The sequence below is a fragment of the Strongylocentrotus purpuratus genome, unplaced genomic scaffold, assembly GCF_000002235.5.
Source record: "Strongylocentrotus purpuratus isolate Spur 01 unplaced genomic scaffold, Spur_5.0 spur5_scaffold_7, whole genome shotgun sequence".
Taxonomy (NCBI): Eukaryota; Metazoa; Echinodermata; class Echinoidea; order Camarodonta; family Strongylocentrotidae; genus Strongylocentrotus; species Strongylocentrotus purpuratus.
In genome coordinates this window covers 7,772,253-7,786,415 of record NW_022145613.1, presented here as the reverse complement: position 1 = coordinate 7,786,415, position 14,163 = coordinate 7,772,253, and the positions used below count along the sequence as shown (strand labels likewise).

The 14,163-nt window shown below is 35.7% G+C and overlaps 1 protein-coding gene across 1 annotated transcript in view; it reads left to right on the top strand.

Moving 5' to 3' along the window:
- The window catches only part of LOC100891020 (structural maintenance of chromosomes flexible hinge domain-containing protein 1-like), a 99,919-nt gene that overhangs the window by 85,536 nt on the left and 220 nt on the right, over positions 1-14,163 (top strand). Inside the window, exons 21-22 of the mRNA XM_030973989.1 lie at positions 12,914-13,059; positions 13,388-13,525. Of these exons, the coding sequence (XP_030829849.1) occupies positions 12,914-13,059; positions 13,388-13,525 (284 nt within the window). The remainder of the gene's footprint in view (positions 1-12,913; positions 13,060-13,387; positions 13,526-14,163) is intronic.

The following is a 14,163-nucleotide window of genomic DNA, read 5'->3' as shown; positions in this document are numbered from 1 at the left end:
GGAAAATGGAATTATCAAATCCCACTTTGTAAGTGAAATATGAGCATGATCCCGGCATCTGATCGAAAAATAAAGGACACACTTGTGATAGATTATTGTCTCAGCTACAACATACTCAAAGCTCAGCGTAAACAAAGATAAAACGGCGGAGATATTGCTCGCGAAAGACGAGAATGTAGATCCAGTTTTGAGAAAAAGTCATGTCCCATAGAGAATACACGCAAAATGTGAAAAATTGACATGCCTCCTTTAATCGCAAAAATACGCCATAATACCATTGTCAAAATGAAATATCATGGTGACCGCATTTGTAGAGAATATACTCAGGTAGAACATATCAAAATTTGGAAGAAAATTAATCAATATTTACAAAGATACAATCAATTTTCCAAAAATATGATGACGTCATAATATGCAAATTGAAATTTTGAGTTCGGAGGCCATTATGATGACGTCATGAGTCAATTGAGGGTCAAATGAGACATGGAATCATATCTCAAACTCATGCTTTTTCTAACCATGATATAAAAGTTGGGGTCAATGGACTATCTGAAGAGCTATTATGATTTTTAAAATGGCATGTTTTTGATCAAATTTGCATTATATTGCCCATAGCAGCACGCGCGGATTTTGAACTTTGACGCGCGCTCACGGCCTTATGAAAGGTCAAGGGTGACTGAAAAAAAATGTAAATTGTCATTTACGGTAAGAGCAATCTAAATCATGTAAAAATTTTGAATTTGACCTTTTCTGCGCGCTATGAGCGCGCGCAACGCGCGCGGGGACACTTACGGACGGAAAATTTTGAAATGCTTAAAATGACCTGATTCGTACTCTCCTTTAATAGTTAAGTGATTTTGAGCATTTGTAAATTTTGACGCACGCGTACGTGCGCGTCATGACCTTTATGTGACCTTTGATGACATGACTTGTTGACCCTTGACCTGAAGTATATGTGATATGAATATGAATGACCTTTGCTTATGGATCACGAAGATATGATGGATAACGTGATTTCACAAAATGGCGCCTGGATGACGTCACGATAATCTGATGACCTTGAAAATGTTCCTGTCACGTCTCATGACAATGACCTATGACTGTGTCAAAATTGAAAGAAATTAACACAACCGATCTTGAGTTAACCGATAAACAAAAAACGGGAAGAAATAAAAATAAATAATAATAAATAAATAAATAAATAAATAAAGAAAGAAAATTCTGACGAAAACAATAGGTGATCTGTCGAAAACGACAGACCACCTAACTAGAATTTAAATCGTCACGAAGACGATTAAGGTGGTCTGTCTAAGTCTTATGGTAGATTTGAGAATGGGAGAAGTTATATAGACATGTAAACAATGATGATCATGATAAACATGATGATGATCATGATAGTAAAGGTGATGATGATGATGATAATGATCATGATCATGATGATGTTGATGATGGTGACATTGATGATGATGATGATGATGATGATATTGATGATGATGATGATGATGATGATGATGAGCATGAGCATGATCCTGACATCTGATTGAAAAAATAATTATTGGAAATATTTAGATAGCAAATAGTCTCAGCTACAACATACTAAAATTTGGGAGAAAACTGTTGTATAATAACTGAGATACTGGTCAAAACACATTGTCATGCAGATTCATGTTTTGAAAAAAGTGACCTCCCATAGACATAACACGCAAATATAACAAATTATGCATTGTCGCCTTTAATCGAATATTTAACTATGATGACGTCATTAAAATGAAAAATAAATGGCATAATTCTGATAGAGAATTATCTCAGCTACAACATATCAAAATGTGGGAGAAAATCGATCACCGATAAGTGAGATAATCTCAATTAAACAAAGACAAAAATGACGTCATCAACAAAATACATTTGTTTGAGTTTAGATGCAAATATGATGACTTTGTTTCACTTTGTACGAGTCAGGGTGGTATGAAATCATATCTCCAACTCATGCTTTCTCCAACCATGATATAAAAATTGGGGGTCGATGGACTATCTGAAGAGCTATTTCGATTTTTAAAATGGCATGTTTTTGATCAAATTTGCATTATATTACCCATAGCAGCACGCGCGGATTTTGAACTTTGACGCACGCTCACGGCCTTATGAAATATGAAGAGTGACTGAAATTAATGTAAATTGTCAATTACGTTGAGAGGAATCTAAATCATGTAAACATTTTGAATTTGACCTTTTCCGCGCGCTGTGAGCGCGCACACCGCGCGCGGGGACACAAACGGACGGAAAATTTTGAAATGCTTAAAATGACCTGATTCGTACTCTCGTTTAATAGTTAAGTGATTTTGAGCAATTTTAAATTTTGACGCGCACATACGCGCGCGTCATGACCTTTATGTGACCTTTGATGACATGACCTGTTGACCCTTGACCTGAAGTATATGTTATATTAATATGAATGACCTTTGATGACGCGTCATGAAGATATGATGGATAATGTGATTTCACAAAATGGCGCCTGGATGACGTCACGATAATTTGATGACCTTGAAAATGTTCCTGTCACGTTTCATAATGATGACCTATAACTGTGTCAAAATTGAGAGAAATTGGGCGGATGGATATTGAGAAATCGGATACACAAAAAAGTGGAGAAATAAATAAAAATAAATAAATAATAAATAAAGAAAGAAAATTCTGACGAAATCAATAGGTGGTCTGTTGATAACAGACCACCTAACTAGAAATTTAATTCGTCATGGGGACGAATTAGGTGGTCTGTCTTCAATTTTTTTGATCATTGACACGTCAAAAAGTAAAAAAATTGATAAAAAAAAATTGTTGGAGACGCCCGGACTCGATCCAGGGACCTCGAGGTCGGAAGTCAAGTGCGTTACCGATATACCAAAATATTTCCCATAGAGATTACACGGAAACGGAAAATACAATTCTCAAATCCCACTTTGTAAGTGAAATATTAGCATGATACCGGCATCTGATCGAAAAATAAATTACATACTTATTATAGCTCATTGTCTCAGCTACAACATACTCAAAGCTCAGCGTAAACGAAGATAAAACGACGGAGATGTTGCTCGCAAAAGACAACAATGTAGAATCCAGTTTTGAGAAAAAGTCATGTCCCGTAGAGAATACACGCAAAATGTGAAAATTGACATGCCTCCTTTAATCACAAAAATACGCCATGATACCATTGTCAAAATGAAAAATACGTCGTGACTTTATTTGTAGAGATTTGTCTCAGCTAGAACATATCAAAATTTGGATGAAAATTGATCAATATTTACAGAGATACAATCAATTTTCCAAAAATATGCTGACGTCATAATATGCAAATTGAAATTTTGAGTTCGGAGGCTATTATGATGACGTCATGAGTTAATTGAGTGTCAAATGAGACATGAAATCATATCTCCGACTCATAATCTATCCAAATATGAAAAAGAATTGGGAGTATCTATCCATTCTGAAGAGCTACAATGGATTTTGTATAGGCATGTTTTTGCCCTTATATGCTATGTATTACAAGAGCTCGCACGCACGGACATTTACCTTGAACGGAGGCAATCATGATGACGTCATGAGTTAATTGAGGGTTCGAGCGGACTTTACCTTGAACGGACGCTCATTTCGTTATTAATGGTCATAAAGAGATAAACATGGTATCAAATCGTTTGGAATAAATTGGGCAATACTATGATAGACAAAAAAAGGCGATTCTCGGTTGCGTACGACCATTACGAACACAAACATGCGCGCAAATTTATGCTTGCGAAAATTTTCGAAATTTTCGAAATGCTTGAAATGGCCTAAAACGTACTCTAATTTGATCAAAAAGTGATTATGAGCATTTTTTATTTTTGCGCGCACCGACGCGCGGACGGACGCGTACGCGCGCGTTAATTGACCTTAAGTTGACCGGACGGATATTGACCATAATCTTTATAAATATGAATGAGAAATGATTTACGGTTATGAAGATATGATCATGAGTTGATTCTCAGAGCACTTCACAAAATGGCGCCTGGATGACGTGACGATATTTTGATGAACTTGAAAATGTTCCTGTCACGTCTTAAGATGATGACCTATGACTGTCTTAAATTTGAAAGAAATTGGACGGTTCAATTTTGAGTAATCGTGCACACAAAAGAGTGGTCACAAATTTATTTTAATTGAATTGTGTTTTTGTACAAATTCAATTAAAATACTAGACTTTAATTCGTCACAAAGACGAATAAGGTGGTCTGTCTAAGTCTTATGATAGATTTGAGAATGGGAGAAGTTATATAGACATGTAAACAATGATGATGATGATGATGATGATGATGATCTTGATAGTAATGGTGATGACGATGATGACGATGATAATGATAATGTTGATGATGACGATGATGATGTTGATAATCATGATCATGATCATGATGATATTGATGATGATGATGATCATGCTGACATCTGATTGAAAAAATGAGGGAGATGTAGATAGCATATAGTTTCAGCTACATTATACTAAAAAATCAACAAAAAACAAGCGGAAACTAGACATAATACTTGTTTAGAACAAGTATAGGTGGGCTGGTCAACTTAAATTTGAAAACAAAATAGAGCAAAGTTAAGCGAGATACTGCTTGAAAATTCTTAAAAAATACTATCATGTAGATTCATTACGTGAACGAAATTCACCTTCTATAGTCATAACACGCAAATTATGAAATTTCTGACATGAGGCCTTTAATCAAAATTTTCACTCTGATGACGTCATCAAAATGAAAAAGGGTTATTATTGAACTTGTAGAAAATTATCTTAGCTACAACATATTGAAATTTTGAATAAAATCAATCAATATATACAGAGATACAATCATTTTTCCATAAATATGCTGACGTCATAATATGCAAATTCGTATTTTGAGTTCCAAGGCCATTAAGATGATGTCACGATACACTTAATGGCCAAATGAGACATGAAATCATATCTCTGACTCATACTCTTTTCAAATATTAAAACAGAATTGGGGTCCAGGTGCATCCCAAAGAGCTATAATAGATTTTGTATAGGCATGTTTTTGCCCATGTATGTTATGTATTACAAGAGCTCGCGCGCACGGAAATTTATGTTTAACGGTCGATCATACCGTCATTAATAGTCATAAAGAGATAAAAATGGTATCAATTTGTTTGTAAAAATATGGGAAATATCATAAAAGAAAAAAAATGGCGATTCTATGTTTTGTAATGGTGTTACGCGCGAAAACGCGCGCGCATGCGCGTGTGCGCGATTTTTTATAAAATGCTTAAAATGGCCTTAAACGTATGCAAAAAAAATTTGAGAAGATTTTCAGCATTATAAAATTTTGCGCGCGCACTGACGCGCGGACGTACGCGCACGCGCGCGTTTTTTGACATGAAATTGACCGGACTGATATTGACCTTGATCATGATAAATATGAATGAGAAATGATTTACCGTTATGAAAATATGACCATGAGTAAATCTTCAGAAAATTTCACAAAATGGCGCCTAGATGACGTCATCAGTCAAGGTCAAGGTTGAAAACCTTTACGTGTTTTCTTTATATGCCTATACATATGTGTACTAAATTTCAAGGCATTTGATTCAGCCATTTTCAACTTAACTTGCTAACAAAAAAGTGGGTCGAAATAAGAAAAATAAATAATAAATAAATAAATAATAAAGGCGATTTTAACAAAAATATAAGGTGGTCTGTATTAGATACAGCCCACCTGATAACGGCGATATTGCTCGCAAAAGACAGGAATGTAGAATCCAGATTTGAGAAAAAGTCATCTCCCACAAGGATAACATGCAAAAAGTAATGGATCAAGTGATAATAGGGTAATAATAAAGTAAATATGGTTGTTTATTACATTATTTGCGATTCTACGTGTTTTAATATTCAAAGGAGATGGTACAGTGAAAGGTCAAAAAGAAAAAAAAAGTGAAGAAAAAAAATTGTTGGAGACGCCCGGACTCGAACCAGGGACCTCGAGGTCGGAAGTCAAGTACGTTACCGATATACCAAAACATTTCCCATAGAGATTACACGTAAAGGGAAATAAGAATTCTCAAATCCCACCTCGCAAGTGAAATATGAGCATGATCCCGGCATCTGATCAAAAAATAAAGGGCACATTTGTGATAGCTTACTGTCTCAGCTACAACATACTCAAAGCTCAGCGTAAACAAAGATAAAACGACGGAGATATTGCTCGCAAAAGACGAGAATGTAGAATTCAGTTTTGAGAAAAAGTCATGTCCCATAGAGAATACACGCAAAATGTAAAAAATTGACATGCCTCCTTTAATCGCAAAAATACGCCATGATGCTTTCGTCAAAATGAAAATTTGTGTCTAATTTATCAGTAGAGAATTGTCTCAGCTAAAACATATCAAAATTTGGATGAAAATTGATCAATATTTACAGAGATACAATCAATTTTCAAAAAATATGATGACGTCATAATATGCAAATTAAAATTTTGAGTTCGGAGGCCATTATGATGACGTCATGAGTTAATTGAGGGTCAAATGAGACATGAAATCATATCTCCAATTCATACTCTATCAAAATATGAAAACAAAATTGGGTTCATCTTGCATCCTAAAGCGCTACAATGGATTTTGTATAGGCATGTTTTTGCCCATGTATGCTATGTATTACAAGAGCTCGTACGCACGGACATTATCTTAAACGGACGCTTATTCCGTTATTACTGGGCAGAAAAAGGTGAACAAGGTATCAAAATGCTTGGAAAAATGTGCCAAATATGATGACAGAGAAAATTTGGCGATTTTATGTTGAAAAATACCGTTACGCGCGAAAACGCGCGCGCATGCGCGTGTGCGCGTTTTTTTAAGAAACGCTTTATATGGCCTGAAACGTATGCAAAATTAATTTAAGACGATTTTGAGCATTTTTATTTTTTGCGCGCGCGCTGACGGGCGGACGTACGCATGCGCGCGCGTTTTTTGACCTGAAATTGACCGGACGGATATTGACCTTAATCATGATAAATATGAATGACAAATGCCTTTCCGTTATGAAGATATGATCATGAGTAAAAAGTACCAAAAAAAACACAAAATGGCGCCTGGATGACGTCATGAAGACTTGATGACCTTGAAAATGTTGCTGTCACGTCTCATGACAATGACCTATGACCGTCCCAAAATTGAAAGAAATTGACTAAACCGATCTTGAGTTATCCTTTACACAAAAAAGTGGGGAGAAATAAATAAAAATAAAGAATAACTAGAATTTAAATCGTCACGAGGACGATTAAGGTGGTCTGTCTTCAAGTCTTATGATAGATTATAATACTTACTATATTGAGAAAGGGAGAAGTTATATAGACATGTAAACAATGATGATCATCATGATGATCATGATGATGATGATCCTGATAGTAATGGTGATGACGATGTTGATGATGATGATGATCATCATGATGATGTTGATGATGATCATCAACAGACCATGATGACATCTGATTGAAAAAAATGAGGGAACATTTAGATAGCATATAGTCTCAGCTACAACATACTCCAAAATCAACAAAAACCAAACGGAAATAACGGCGATATTGCTCGCAAAAGACAGGAATGTAGAATCCAGATTTGAGAAAAAGTCATCTCCCATAGGGACTACACTCAAAAAGTAATGGATCAAGTGATAATAGGGGAATAATAAAGTAAACATGGTTGTTTATAACATTATTTGTGATTCTACGTGTTTTAATAAGCAAAGGAAAAGGTACAGTGAAAGGTCAAAAAGAAAAAAAAAGTGAAGAAAAAAATTGTTGGAGACGCCCGGACTCGAACCAGGGACTTCGAGGTCGGAAGTCAAGTGCGTTACCGATGTACCAAAATATTTCCCATAGAGATTACACGTAAACGGAAAATGGAATTATCAAATCCCACTTTGTAAGTGAAATATGAGCATGATCCCGGCATCTGATCGAAAATTAAAGGGCACACTTACGATAGCATATTGACTCAGCTACAACATACTCAAAGCTCAGCGTAAACGAAGATAAAACGACGGAGATATTGCTCGCGAAAGACAAGAATGTAGAAACCAGTTTTGAGAAAAAGTCATGTCCCATAGAGAATACACGCAAAATGTGAAAAATTGACATGCCTCCTTTAATCGCAAAAATACGCCATGATGCCATTGTTCAAATGAAATATCGTGTGAAATACATTCGTAGAAAATATTCTCAGCTAAAACATATCAAAATTTGAAAGAAAATTGATCAACATTTACAGAGATACAATCAATTTTCCAAAAATCTGCTAACGTCATAATATGCAAATTGAAATTTTAAGTTCGGAGGCCATTATGATGACGTCATGAGTTAATTGAGGGTCAAATGAGACATGAAATCATATCTCCGACTCATGATCTATCTAAATATGAAAAAAATTGGGGTATCTATCCATTCTGAAGAGTTAAAATGAATTTTGTATAGGCTTGTTTTTGCACATGTAATGTGGATAGGGATAATGCAGATCCGCGTGTGCTGTAAACTTTGACGGACGCTCATTGCGTTATCACTGGTCAGAAAAAGGTGAACAAGGTATCAAAATGCTTGGAAAAATGTGGTTGATATGATAGAGAAAATTTGGCGTTTCCATGTTGTAAAATGTCAGTACGCGCACTTACGCGCGGAAACGCGCGCAAAAAAGTGCTCTCGCGCAAAATCTTGAAAATGCTTACAATTGCCTGAAACGTGTGCAAAAAAAATTTGGAACGAATTTGAGCATTTTAAAATTTTAATGCGCGCGTACGTGCGCGTCGAGGTGCGCGCGCAAATTTTGTTGACATTTTTAGTTGAACTTTGACCTGAAGTTGATGTATACCAAATATGGTTTATTTTTGAAGACTCGTTATCGAGATATGATAATGACTTGATTTTTACAAAATGGCGCCTGGATGACGTCACGATGACCCCATGAACTTGAAAAAGGTTTCGGGAACTTGATATTATAGGGCCTAATGACTATCAGAAATTTGAAGGAATTTGACCAAGTCGATTTCGAGTAAACGTATACACAAAAAAAGTGTACGGAAGAAATAAAAATAAATAAAGAATAAAGAATAAAGAAAGAAAATTCTAACGAAATCAATAGGTGATCTGTCATCGACAGACCACCTAATAATAATAAAGAAAGAAAATTCTGACGAAAACAATAGGTGATCTGTCATTGACAGACCACCTAACTAGAAATTTAATTCGTCATGGGGACGAATTAGGTGGTCTGTCTTCAAGTCTTATGAGAGATTATAATATTTACTATATTGAGAAAGGGAGAAGTTATATAGACATGTAAACAATGATGATCATCATGATGATCATCATGATGATCTTGATAGTAATGGTGATGACGATGATGATGATGATCATGATCATGATGATGTTGATGATTATCATCAACAGACCACGATGACATCAGACTGAACAAAATTAGAGAACATTTAGATAGCGTATAGTCTCAGCTACAACATACTCAAAACTCAACAAAAACCAAGCCGAAATAACGGCGATTTTGCTCGCAAAAGACAAGAATGTAGAATCCAGATTTGAGAAAAAGTCATCTTCCATAAGGATTACACGCCAAAAGTAATGGATCTAGTGATAATAGGGCAATAATAAAGTAAAAATGGTTGTTTATTACATTATTTGCGATTGTACGTGTTTTAATATTCAAAGGAGATGGTAGAGTGAAAGGTCAAAAAGAAAAAAAGTGAAGAAAAAAAAATTGTTGGAGACGCCCGGACTCGAACCAGGGACCTCGAGGTCGGAAGTCAAGTGCGTTACCGATATACCAAAACATTTCCCATAGAGATTACACGTAAACGGAAAATGGAATTATCAAATCCCACTTTGTAAGTGAAATATGAACATGATCCTGGCATCTGATCGAAAAATAAAGGGCACACTTGTGATAGCTTATTGTCTCAGCTACAACATACTCAAAGCTCAGCATAAACAAAGATAGAACGACGGAGATATTGCTCGCGAAAGACGAGAATGTAGAATCCAGTTTGAGAAAAAGTCATGTCCCATAGAGAATACACGCAAAATGTGAAAAATTGACATGCCTCCTTTAATCGCAAAAAACGCCATGATATCTTTGTCAAAATGAAATTTTGTGAAGACTGCATTTGTAGAGAATATTCACAGGTAGAACATATCAAAATTTGAAAGAAAATTGATCAATATTTACAGAGATACAATCAATTTTCCAAAAATCTGCTGACGTCATAATATGCAAATTGAAATTTTGAGTTCGGAGGCCATTATGATGACGTCATGAGTCAATTGAGGGTCAAATGAGACATGAAATCATATCTCCAATTCATACTCTATCAAAATATGAAAACAAAATTGGGTTCATCTTGCATCCTAAAGCGCTACAATGGATTTTGTATAGGCATGTTTTTGCCCATGTATGCTATGTATTACAAGAGCTCGCACGCACGGACATTATCTTAAACAGACGCTCATTCCGTTATTAATGGGCAGAAAAAGGTGAACAAGGTATCAAAATGCTTGGAAAAATGTGCCAAATATGATGACAGAGAAAATTTTGCGATTTTACGATGGCAAATACCAGTACGCGCAAAAACGCGCGCGCACGAGTGTGCGAGCTTTTTTTTGCGAAACGCTTAAAATGGCCTAAAACGTATGCAAAATTAATTTGAAACGATTTGGAGCATTTTAATTTTTTGCGCGCGCGCTGACGCGCGGACGTACGCATGCGCGCGCGTACTTTGACCTGAAATTTACCGGACGGATATTGACCTTAATCATGATAAATATTAATAAGAAATTCCTCTCCGTTATGAAGATATGATCATGAATTGAAAGTACCAAAAAAAATACAAAATGGCGCCTGGATGACGTCATGAAAATTTGATGACCTTGAAAATGTTCCTGTCACGTCTTATGGCAATGACCTATGACTGTGCCAAAATTTAACAAAATTGACTGAACTGATCTTGAGTTATCCTGTACACAAAAAAGTGGGGAGAAATAAAAATAAATAACTAGATTTGTAATACTTGTTTGGTACAAGTATAGGTGGGCTGGTCCAGCTAACATTTTAGACAAAATGAAGGGCACATTTGAGATAGCTAATTGTCTCAGCTACATCATACTCGAAGTTCAGCGTAAATGAAGCTAAAATGACGTAGATGTTGCCCGCGAAAGACGGGAATGTAGAATCGAGTTTTGAGAAAAAGTCATGTCCCATAGAGAATACACGCAAAATGTGAAAAATTGACATGCCTCCTTTAATCGCAAAAATACGCCATGATACCTTTGTCAAAATGAAGAATAGTACTGACTGCATTTGTAGAAATTTGTCTCAGCTAGAACATATTAAAATTTGGAAGAAAATTGATCAATATTTACAGAGATACAATCAATTTTCCACAAATATGCTGACGTCATAATATGCAAATTGGAATTTTGAGTTCGGAGGCCATTATGATGACGTCATGAGTTAATTGAGGGTCAAATGAGACATGAAACAATATTTCCGAATCATACTCTTTTAAAATATAAAAACAAATTGGGGTCACCTTGCATCCTAAAGAGCTACAATGGATTTTGTATAGGCGTGTTTTTGCCCATATATGCTATGTATTACAAGAGCTCGCGCGCATGGAGATTTATGTTAAACGGTCGATCATTCCGTTATTAATAGTCATAAAGAGACAAACATGGTATCAATATGTTTGTAAATATATGTGGTATATTATGAAAGAAAAAAAAAGGCAATTCAATGTTGTGCAAAAGTTTTACGCGCGAAAACGCGCGCGCATGCTCGTACGCGCGATTTTTTATAAAATGCTTAGAATGGCCTAAAACGTATGCAAAATGATTTTCAGACGATTTTGAGCATTTCAAAATTTTGCGCGCGCATTGACGCGCGGACGTACGCGCAGGCGCGCGTTATTTGACCTTTTATTGACCGGACGGATATTGACCTTGATCATGATAAATATGAACGAGAAATACCTTTTGGTTATGAAGATATGATCATGAGTTGATTTTCGTAAAATTTTACAAAATGGCGCCTAGATGACGTCATCAGTCAAGGTCAATGTTGAAAACGTTATTGTGCTTTGTACATATGTCTATACATATGTGTGCCAAATTTCTAGGCATTTGATTGAGCCATTTCCAAGTTATCTTGTTCACAAAAAAGTGGTTAGAAATAAGAAAAATATATAAATAAAGGCAATTCTAACGAAATTATAAGGTGGTCTGTACGTTATACAGCCCACCTGATAAAGGCAATTCTAACGAAATTATAAGGTGGTCTGTACTATATACAGCCCACCTGATAAAGGCAATTCTAACGAAATTATAAGGTGGTCTGTACGTTATACAGCCCACCTGATAAATAAAGGCAATTCTAACGAAATTATAAGGTGGTCTGTACGTTATACAGCCCACCTGATAATAATAAATAAAGGCAATTCTAACGAAATTATAAGGTGGTCTGTACGTTATACAGCCCACCTGATAATAGTCACGTTTGTATAGCCCTCATACTAGGTTATTAAGAGCTTTACATTGTTGGATTCAATTGCTAATCTGCACATGTTCCGCTCCACGGAGAGTATTTCTCAATGCTCTTAGCACTCTCAGTCAGCTTGGCTAAAGCAAGGATTAGATTAGTACTTTAGAGGTGCCTTGAGCATGAAAATGCACTTTATTATGCTAGAGGTATCTAATCCTTGGGCTGTTGTTGCTGTTCTTGTTGATGCTGTTGGAATGGTTGCTGTTGTTATTGCTGCTGTTCTTGTCGATATAATTATTATTATTTTAGAGCGATACAATTTTTCTTTTTTCTACAGGTGAGCCACACAAGATCACTGTGCCAACATTTGAAGAAACTGATAACCTCTGCATAGAGAACGGCAAAGCGCTTTCTATATCTGTGGATATCAGAGACAGAGCAGGGAACTTCTCAGTGCACCCAAAACTTGTAGTCCAGTGCAAGGTATGGGAAATTATTTCTTCCATCAAAATTTAGTATGGTGAAAGGTGTTCTTAAGTTCTACTCGGAAGGAATTTGACATGGCAAATGTCTTGATCAGTACATGTTTTTATGTGCCGGGAATTTTAGGGACTAGGTCATATACAGGTTAATTTGGGCTTGGGTTTGATAAAGATTGGTGATTGTTCCTTTCATACCCCCTTCACATACACGGATTTTTCTTACGAGTCCTTACAAATTAGGGCCTTCGTGATACAAGCATCAAGGGCAATTGCAAAACTTGTACAAATCCATAATCCTACGCCCAACCCTCTGTCTTTTATTTCATTAGTTTCATGGTGCGACTGGGTTGCCTTCATACAGAGCAGACTGCAGTCATTCAGGAACGGCTACTCTTACCGGTAAACCTATCTTCATCAGGAATATCTCTAAGAACTCTCAGAAGATCACTGCCAGAATTGAACTACTGGTAAGATGGAAATTCCGTATTAAACTGATCCTTTGAATGCAACGCCTTTCCTTTAAATTATTTTAACCTTATTATTCTCCAATGCATTACAGTTTGGTCAAGTATTATGTGTTAAAAGATTGTGATAATTAAAAAGATCGTAATGGATTAAAATGAATTGATTGATCAAGGAGCAAATTATCTTTTTAAGGAGTTTCAGTAGAAAAATAACTTAACATCACATTTGAAGGACTACGTGTGGGTCTTTCAGAATGTTTGTTCGTTGAAGAGTATTGTACACCTATATTTGGTAAGAATCTTACTTATCCTGCTCTCTTCTCCAAGCCATTGTACCTCCTAATAATGCATATTAAAATATCCATGTACAAAGTTTGTGCTTATTTTAAACAAGAAACCAAACTGTACTACTGTCAATTTCAATATATGAAACATTTACAATGCACATTTCAACATTAAGTCAGAAACTCTTGCGAAATCATTTTTTGCAAATTGTTAATAAGAGCAAACTGCACGGCAAGAAACTATCATAAATTGAAACAACAACAGCAAATGGTGTTTTTTTAAATTTATTTTGTGGCATGAACCTATCTCAAATCTGGACCACTCCCAATCTCTGACAAAATTTCTTGACACGTGAA